Source organism: Abramis brama, assembly GCF_963993115.1.
Source record: "Abramis brama genome assembly, chromosome: 14".
Taxonomy (NCBI): domain Eukaryota; kingdom Metazoa; phylum Chordata; class Actinopteri; order Cypriniformes; family Leuciscidae; genus Abramis; species Abramis brama.
In genome coordinates this window covers 14,724,084-14,734,513 of record NC_139976.1, presented here as the reverse complement: position 1 = coordinate 14,734,513, position 10,430 = coordinate 14,724,084, and the positions used below count along the sequence as shown (strand labels likewise).

General features: G+C 34.9%; 1 protein-coding gene across 1 annotated transcript; it reads left to right on the top strand.

The window, feature by feature from the left end:
• The first annotated feature begins 499 nt into the window (after nt 1-499).
• On the top strand, nt 500-4,374 carry six3b (SIX homeobox 3b). Its single transcript, XM_084134881.1, has 2 exons — nt 500-2,366; nt 3,531-4,374. The coding sequence occupies exons 1-2, from the start codon at nt 1,675-1,677 to the stop codon at nt 3,718-3,720; spliced, it is 882 nt and encodes a 293-aa protein (XP_083991007.1). The 5' UTR covers nt 500-1,674; the 3' UTR covers nt 3,721-4,374.
• The last annotated feature ends 6,056 nt before the right edge of the window (nt 4,375-10,430 follow it).

Sequence of the window (10,430 nt, the reverse complement as noted above, 5' to 3'; positions counted from 1 at the left end):
ACTTTCAATATTTATTATCCAGATTTTAAAAAAAAATACACATTTAGGAAACTGTTGAAACATCAAATAATTATTTTTTTTCTGCATTCAAATGTTGGTATTTTGTTTTAAGTTGTGCTCCGCTAGTAGCTAATGCAGGACTGCATTGACCATAATATAGCCTACTAATCCTAAATGTACATCTTTCAGTCTCTTGCGTGCTCCTTAAAGCGCTTTGGTCAATTTTGTGCTCAGTTCGTGTGTAAATAGAGGTTCATATTTGCAGTAAACACGATATTCAACCAATTAACTAATCCTGATGAACAAAGACGTCTCGTTACTTGTCTACGGGGCGCGAGATTAGTGCTTTTGTTTGCAGTTATTATTATGCCAACACCTATAGCCTAGAAGATAATGTTTAAATCTTGCCTTGGAGCAATGCCGTTTTTAAAATCGTTCAAAACGCATAGGCCTATATTATAGCGCCAGTTTTTTTTTTTTTTTTTTTTTTTTACTAATAGCCAATTAATCACAAATGATAGCTTTGCAAACATCACCCCCCTTTTAACTGTACACATCCATCTTTAATGTAAGACTGTGGTGTGCCCACTGGAGAGAAGGCCATTAAGCGCTAAACCCCAGGATAAACAGACAATTAGGCCAAATGAATTAACTTGTTTGTGGCATTAATTACACGCTTTGTGCAAACAAAAAGCCTTGTGAAAAAATGTTATTTGACTCAGGCCTAACAAGCTGATCTCGTTTCCTCCTGATATTTGCCGTTTAAATTGATAAGGAGACAAAATAACTAATAGCCCAATAATTACACGGAATACGCATTATGTCAGGCTAATAAAAACGCGTTAAAATATATTTAAAAATAAAATAGAAAAAGTTAACAGTTACAGATTGAACAAAGAGCGTAGATGCTTCTGTAAAAGGCTAAATATTTTAAACATTGTACAAATAAGTGCAAAGTTTCTAGAGGATCGCAATTTCTTTTTTCTTTTTTTCAATGGATAAATTCTAGCCTTGGCTGTTTATTATGTTAACGCCTTTGTAATCGTAGTATTGTCTAGAAGAAGAAAAGAGTTGCACGTGCACTAATAACTGTAAGCTTTTTTTATTTATTTTTATTTAGCCTAATTTATAATTATTATAATATTTTTTTCACAAATTTAATTAAATAATTACATCACTCATTCTACGTTATATAAATATTTGGTAAGTAATTAAACGATGTGTTAGCCTATTTATTTGTTGACTAGCTCGCCAACTTTCACACCCATTCGCGGAAGCATACTCGCACTAATATAGCAATATTCTACCTATTAATCCTCCTACCGTCGAGTGAACTGGCGCGCCATTCGCCTGCTTGAAAACATCCCGCAGTGAGTGGCCAGTTCTGATTGGAGCGACGATAAAAACCCTGCGCGCAAAGCGAATGTGCAAGAAGGGCAGCGCGCACTGGCTAATGACGGGCAAGCTTGACAGTGATTGGCAGGGCTGCCATGACAACCACTGCACGACTCAGGGAAGACCAATAGAAAAGCGAAACAAAATGTTTCACCGTTGCACTCGAAGTTGATTAAGGGTAGATATTACGCGTTCGGTGGCACTGCAGCGATAGCAGCGCAAACACCACGTCAGTTTTGCCGTATTTTCCCCGTCTGTTTGTGTCTGTCCGGCGACTCCATGGTGTTCAGGTCTCCTTTAGAGCTTTATCCCTCACATATTTTCCTGCCCAATTTCGCGGATCGCCCTCTGCTTCTAGCGGGCAGCATTCCCAGAGCGAGGTCCCCGGAGGACTTACCAATGTTTCAACTGCCCACCCTAAACTTCTCGGCGGAACAGGTGGCCAGCGTGTGCGAGACGCTGGAGGAAACGGGGGACATCGAGAGACTCGGACGTTTCCTTTGGTCCTTGCCCGTGGCACCCGGAGCCTGCGATGCCATCAACAAGCACGAGTCCATCCAGCGAGCCCGAGCGGTGGTCGCATATCACACTGGAAGCTTCCGTGAATTGTATCACATTCTGGAAACCCACAAGTTCACTAAAGACTCTCATGGAAAGCTGCAAGCGATGTGGCTCGAGGCGCACTACCAAGAGGCAGAGAAGCTGCGCGGTCGTCCCCTCGGACCCGTTGATAAATACCGGGTCCGCAAGAAGTTCCCCTTGCCACGGACCATCTGGGATGGCGAACAGAAGACGCACTGTTTCAAGGAACGAACGCGCGGCTTGTTGAGGGAGTGGTACCTACAGGATCCTTACCCCAATCCGAGCAAGAAAAGGGAACTGGCACAAGCCACTGGACTGACTCCCACTCAAGTGGGCAATTGGTTTAAAAATCGGAGGCAAAGAGACAGGGCGGCAGCTGCCAAAAACAGGTCAGTTTAATGGTTTCGACTGAAATCGGGGAGGAAATAAAACTAATACTTGTGTTGATATAAATAAATAGACGGCATAAGCTGTCACCGAGTAATGATGAGCTCGATCTTGGTTAAAAGAAATCAAGCACATTTTTTTTTTCAGTTAGGCGATATAAATAAACAAAAGCAGCAGTTTGCTCTTGTTTTTTAGCATATAAGAAGTCCAGCCAATCTCTAAGACTGAATTGTTAAATCTTTAGAGAGAATTTTAAGGCGTTTTTTAAAATAAAAGAAGAGAAGTAAATGTGTAGCTCTTTGCTAATTAAGAAAAAGGAATTCATCAGTGATATATAAAGCAACAAAAATATTTCACATTTCTTTATGATTATTATGTTTTTATTTTTCCTCAGACACATTTAATTTCTTCACCTTATTTGTGAATAAACACATTTCATAGAAATATTAAAATACAAATAATATAAATATTGTTAATATAGGCCTATATATATATATATATATATATAGCATATATATATATATATAGGCCATACAGTTTTTTGAAACATGTATATTTGGCAGCGTATTGCTATATAGTGTTTTATTTAATTCACTGTAGGTTGTTTCAACACAAATTTGGGTCAAATATGGACAAACCTAGCCATTGGGTTAAATTGATTAATACAATTTTAACCCAATAGTTGAGTTTGTCCATATTTGCCCCAAATTTGGGTTAAAACAACCCAGCATTTTTTTAAAATGTTGCAACAAAAAAAATTTGACCAAATACAAACAGAAATTTTCATGTAGTGTAAACTGGTAAAATCAAACAGGCTTCATATATCAACTTCATGTATAAAATATAATTAAGGATGTCTAGAGCTCATAACAAGCAGTTCTGTTCACAAATAACACAATTTAAAAATATATATAAATGACCACTTCATAAACACAAACGCTTGTCTACAAATATAAACCACCTTATATAATCAGTGACTTGTGTAATTAAATCTATTTTTACTCTTATTGGTGTGATCCTCTCACATTTCATTGATCAAAATTCGGGTTTGTTATTATTAGAGAGTGTAACACGTCGAATATGCTACTTCAGTCTGTGACGTATGTAGGCTACTGAAAATGATGTTGCATAAATAATCTTAGTTTCTAAACACTTGTGTTTTTTAGGCTTCAGCATCACGGACTGGGTCAAAGCGGCCTGCGCTCCATGTCGGAGTCCGGGTGCACACCTCACAGCTCGGCCGAGTCCCCGTGCGCGGCCGCCAGTCCCACCACCAGCGTCTCCAGTATGAATGAACGAGGCGACGGCGGGACCATCCTCTCAGTTACAGACAGTGACTCTGATTTCGATGTATGATGCACCGTCAGACAAATATGGAACATTTTTGCCCAGAGAAAAATGAACTAGTGAGAAAATGTGGGCAACATGAGGACCGGCCATTTTGCCACCTTGTGTTTGACAAAAGCATGCTGTTTTTCCAGCGCTTCAACGGACTGACGCCCTTTCCTTTCATTTCCAAGGCCTACGCGACCATTTTGCATGTTCATTTGTGAATATTTTGCATTTTTAAAAGGCATTTATGAAGTGGAGTCGGAGAAAGTAGAACTCGATGCTCAAAGAAATGAGTGAACCGGAGAGGCAATTTTGTTATTTTGTGTTTATCAGACAATCGTTCAAGTCAAAAGCACCTTTATTCCCCATCGTCTTTTACTCGGCAGCAGATGTTCATACTAATTTTATCTCGAGATTTATATTGAATAGTCCATGTCTGATTCAAAGTTTTCCTTAGGTCTAGGCTTGTCTATATGCTTGTATATCGCAATTACGCCACTCTCTTTCCTGCAAATTTCTTTATGTTGTGTCCATAAAGCGTGAGTAACTGTCTGTTAAGTGCTTGGAGATTTTAAGTGTCTATTCATTATGCTCGTTTTTATACTGTAAATTGGTTAATGGCGCTGAAAACACAGTGTTATGGGTCACTTTTATGCAAATAAATATAATTTAATATAACGACTATCAGAATATTATTTGTTTATTTAACAAGTTGGCATTGTAGTATTATGTCAGAAAATACAGAAAAATTATATTCTGTACTTTAGTGTCTTGTTCGGGTTTTTTTTTTTTCAGGAGTGTGAATGTTTGTCTTACTTATCCTGAGCGAGAACATAATGCCATACAAATCGCACTCAAAAAAGAAAGAGGTGAAGAATAAGGGTTCTTTTTTTATTTGTTTAATTTTAAAAATGTTTCCGCATTTTTCTTATTAGTCTATTATTATTATTATTATTATTATTACGTTATTATTGTAGAATTGCACATTGGCGCAAACGGTTTTGAAATCACATGAATTTTATTTCCAGTATTAAATTAAATGGGAGAGCTTACAGCTTTCGTGTTGCCAGTGATTGTGCGTTTTTGATAATCGATAATTGTCGGAAATGTTTAGGTAGAGAGCAATAAAAATTATATAATAGTAAGCCTAAATCATAACAAATTTATGTTGGCTAATTTACGCCCGCTTCTTACTGTTGATGTAGGTTTGTTTTATAGTGTACAGCCTAAATAAATTGAAAAATGGACTAGTATTTTGTTGCAGTGTTACCTCACTGAAAAAAAAAAAATTGTTGGTTTAACTTAAAAAAAAAGAAGGCTAAATCTGCTTGCCTTAAAAATTTGAGTTCATTAAAATTAAGAATTTGAGTTAATACAATGAAGGAGACTGGTTTAATCAACAGAACTCGAAATAGTTGTTATCAGAAACATTAAGTTGATTTGACGAAAGAAAAAAAGTTGAGATAGCAAATCATGAAAATAATATTTTTATCATTGTTTTTAAAATAAAATAAAAATAATAAAAACAAAACAAATGTATTCTTAGGCTATACATCAGGCCATCTTAAGTCTACTAAAACCACATTACTTACACATTATTCCAAGGAACTTGTCACTTATCACCTCAATGTTCAATGTCGTCATTTATCTGCCTAATAGTGCCATCATTCAATTTCAGTCTTCTCTCTTACTACGACCATGAGGGTAAATAACAAGAGGATGGTTTGTTTGTAGTTTCCTAATAGCATTCCATATAAGAGAAAGAATGTGTCGTTTACTGTGAGAGGATTTCTGTTCCCTCTTCTCCCCTTTGATTTGATCGCTTAACTGAGCACAACTTTTTATTCGTGTTTATTCACGCGGCAGTTCCCCTTGACCTGGATTCATTGTGCTGCATGGAGCTGCGCTATAAAATAAACGCGACGCACCTCTTTAGCACACCAGAAGTGCAATTTAGTGCAATTTCAAGGTTACACTTAGGCTATTAAGTATAAACTTAACATGTTAATAGTGAAGTAAATGTAGTGAAAATGGACTAGTATTTTGTTACGTCACTGCAAAAAAAATTTTTTTTATATATATATATATATATATATATATATATATATATATATTGTTGGTTTAACTTTAAAAAAAGAAGGCTAAATCTTCTTGCCTTAAAATTTTGAGTTAATGCAATGAAGGAGACTGGTTTAATCAACAGAACTCCAAATAGTTGTTATCTGAAACATTAATTATTTAAGTTGATTTGACGAAAGAAATAAAAGTTGAGATAGCAAATCATGAAAATATTTTTTTTTTACAGTGTAACCTAAATCTGCTTAACAATGTTTGGTTAACTTGATTTAATAGCCTGTTATATTAATCAATTAATGAACCAACCAACCAATTAAGGGTAATTTGATGACATGTAATACATCTGTGTAAATAGTCTATGCGTAAAACACCTTTCAGCAACCACCCAAATCACAAGCTTGCCAAGTTACTTTAGCCTGAGGAAGCAATAGCAACAGTAGGCTACACCAATCGAGCTACTTCCGTTTAGATCATTATCAGACGGTAAGTCTACAAAACTTAAGTAGCCCTTGTCATTATCACCTATTATAGGTTTACAAACTTACCACAACACGTAATAACTAACTGAAGTGTTTGCTTGGGCCTACATTCTCTTTAACATAGCCTAGGTGAGAGTTGGAAAACATGGGGCGACAACAGAATAATGTTTGCGCCTGACTGAGGAACCTTAACAAACTAAGGATGAAAAACTAAACATAACAACACATTTTATAATTCGCACACTGACATGACAGTGAACGCGTCGGACCTTAAATGGATAGTTCACCCAAAAATGAAAATGTTGTTACGTAGCCTACACTGTAAAAAATGTTTTTTTGGTGAAGTAAATACTACTGAAAAAAAACAATGTAATTTACATGAAAAAATTAGTTCAGGCAAGAATTAAAAAAACGAAGTAAATTCCATATCAGTACTTAATTCAAGCGAGTAGAAATGAAAGCGTAAATATCAACTCAATAAAATTAAGTAAAAATTACTCAGCTTTTCTGATACTGGGGTTCCCATCATGCACTGGACCTTGAATAATTAATGAGGTTAATTTTTCACTGGTTTCCAGCTGTATTTACACTGTTTATCATTGCTTTTGTTCACTGTCAGAAATAGGGGTACAGTAGGAGTCCATTTCTGTCCCCCAAGGTACAATCTACACTAACGTACCCCATAGGGCTTAATATTGGACCTCAAGGTACATATATGTACCTTTTTGAGGGTCAAAAAGCATTAAAAGGTACATATATGTACCGTTTCTTTTAAAGGTTAAGGTACAATATTGTACCCTTGAGGGTACAGCCCCAGTGACAAGCCATTGTACCCCTAAAGGTACAATTATGTACTTTATTTTCTGTGAGTGTTGTCAGGATTAGTAACTTGCCATTTTGTGACATTTCGAGTAAATTTTCTGCTCAAAATGACACATTCAAACACAAAAACGATCCATCAAATGTTACCGTCATTGTGTATTGTCTACCAAGTATTGAGGTCTTTGCATTCACATGATGCTTAACATCTGACATGCTGTAGTATAAATTACTTAGATAATCTAAGTAAAGCACATACTATAAATGACTGGTATAATTCAATATTATTGTTTGAGTGAAATGTAATGCAAAGGAAATTTCAACTAAATCGATATTAATCAACCTTTTACTAGCCAAGTTAAAATTACTTATTTTCTGTGTTACTTTCACTTAACTAGGTTAAGTAAAGTTTACTTAATTCCATATTCCAAGTAAATTTAACTTAAAGATTTCTAATTAAAGCTACTGATAAATATGTTTAGGTTTTTACTTGGCAAATCTTTGTAAATTTACTAGCATTTTCTGAGTGAAAAAAGTTGCCTAGCTTTTTTCAAGTAAATCCTACTCCAATTTTTTTTCAGTGTACTCAACCTCAAGTTGATTTTTTTTTCTTTCTTCTGTTGAACACAAAAGAAGATATTTATTTATAGCCTATAAAGAATGCTGAAAAACACTATGGAGGTCAATGGCTATCGTCAACTGTCTGGTTACCAACATTCTTTAAAATATCTTCTTTTGTGTCCAACAGAAGAAAGAAACTCATACAGGTTTGGAACAACATGAGGGTGATTAAATGGTGACAACATTTCAATTTTGGGGTGAACTATCCCTTTAAATTTGCAAATGCAAATGAGACCGCGGCCTATCCGCACAGCTGCTCAGCAAAATAACGTTGAATGCTGATAAACAAGAATTAAGCTACAACGTTTTGTGACAGTTTTACATGTACCTCGATAAAGCACATGTGTGTTATGGAGTGACATGCATATTCTTTGTCATTAAGTAAATGTTTACTCAGGTCTTCGGCCCAAACATTCTCAGCTGAACACACGCTACACGGCGCACAAGACATTTTTAACAATCAAAACTGTCGAATGAAACAAATATATTAGACTATGAATTTGTTAGCAACATAGAAAGGAACTGTTTAAACAAGATGTAAAGCTTTACTAAGAGTAGGCTATAAATCGATAGACATGTCGTGAACTTGTCTTCCAGTAGAAAGCCTTTACATTCGTGTGCTTATGGCGCCATCATGTGGTGAATATTAGATAAAACAATCTAAAGGAAGCTGTAGAAATTTTAGTTTCTGTGTTTATTTACATGATTAATAAAGACTGTAGGCTATATATACTTAATTTAGCCTATCTATCTATAGCTAGTACATTATTATACAAGTAGCATATGTATAACCTATTAATGTAGGCTATAGCATATATTAAATACATATAGCGTAGGCTACAGTCTTTATTAATCATGTAAATAAACACAGAAACGGAATAATAATCTATTTTGTAGATATAGCTGCTTTGAAACAATCTCTATTGTATAATGTGCTATATAAATAAAGGTGACTGACTATAGTAATATTTACACTTTGTTATAACAAACCACGTTGTAACTTTGGCACCACAGTTATTTTACTTAAAACATAATTTTGTTTTTGTTTTAGTAGGTTGAAATTAGTGAAACTGTGAAGTCAATAGAGCCTTGAAAAAAAAATTAAATGTAGCCTATTGTTTGTAATGCAGATGTGGGCCTTTTTAAGGAAAATAGGCTATCGTGATTTATTCTCATTTAAGATGTTTTAAGAAACAGTTTAAAGATATTTAAATAAAATATACATATTTCCCCCTCGTTTTCACCTCTGCATAATTTATGCTTACTTTGATGCTAATTATAGTAACTAATTATAGATGAGATTTTCTTTATAGTGCAGTGCCTTCACAGGAAAACATGTGACCTTGTGATATTTGAATATTATTATTATTTCACAAACAAACTTACAAACAGTGAATAAATACATTTGTATGAGTGTTGTGTGCCTCACATTCTTTTTTTCTCTCATTCCTCCTCCCCTCCTCCCTTCTGGACAGGTTCAATTCTTCAATAGGCTAACCTGACATGTTGAATGTTGATAATATACAGTGCTTAAATCTGCTCTACTTTTTTCTTTCACCACTTTCAGAATGTATTTGAGCATTACAATTTCTAAAGCCCTGTTTTTCCAAAGTTATAATCATTTATTTTATTACCTTCCAGAAATAGCTTTCAGCGCCTCAATGATGGAGTTTAATTTTATTATAGCACACTAAAAAAATGCTAGGTTGTTTCAACCCATGTTTGGGTTAAAATATGGACAAGCACAACCCTTGGTTTATTTTATTTTTTAATTAAACAGTTTAAACCCAACCGTTGGGTTCGTCATATTTGACCCAAACATGGGTTGAAACAACCCAACATTTTTAGAGTGAGGGCTATTTCAAGTTATTTTGTGCTGGTTTGGGGAATCGTTATTCCTTTCTATAAAAACGTACGACAATAGTTAAGATGATCTCAGTAGTGATTTTCAACTTGATGGAACTTAGCAGGTTTAGGCTGCTTATAATGTCATACCGTCACCAATAGGCGGCAGTATATGTCCATAATTTCGGCTTCAACAAAACTATAGGCCTAACAAAATAGTGAAAAGTGAAAAACGTAAAGTTGCAAAAATAGCCTATTCTCTATAAAAAGTAAAAGTCAATTTGTATGCTATAGCTATACAGATTGTCTATTATAAACGGCTTTATTGCTGCCTTCGTTTTTAAAGTCAAAGTTGTGATAAAGTTGCATTCTGTAGCGATAAGTTAATTGCTCCTTTTTCGACCACGCTGAACTTGACTGAAGAAAAATGTACGAAGAACTTGTACAGAAGACAAATTATTGTGAGACGGAAATAAAATTGTTTTAAATAAAGATGTGTGAACAGGTGCCTATGTTTTTGGGATAGCACTGCACTTTATCAGATAATAAAGTTATGCTAAATTGAACATGGCCAGTCATGCCTTTTATCAAGAATATTATGTATGCAAAATGCAAACAAGAAAAAAAAAGAAAAGAATAGGTTTATTTAACCAAATGTGACAAAACGTCATGCGTTATAAAAGACCACCCAAGTTAAAGCGTTTTATTTGTTTGTTTTCTACCATAGGCCTATTGGCTACTGTATTAATGTTATGATGGTTGCATTTATTTAAATGCATTAATGAATCAGCAGAAGAGATTTTCCTCGAGGCTATTAATATTGACAAATAAAGTGCAGTGACCATAAATTAGACCACGAACATATTGTTCAACCGCAAGGACACAACACATTTT

Coding starts and splice junctions, on each gene's coding strand:
- six3b (XM_084134881.1), top strand. CDS start 1,675: ATGGTGTTCAGGTCTCCTTTAGAGCTTTATCCCTCACATATTTTCCTG. Junction 2,367..3,530: donor GCGGCAGCTGCCAAAAACAG/GTCAGTTTAATG, acceptor TGTGTTTTTTAG/GCTTCAGCATCACGGACTGG.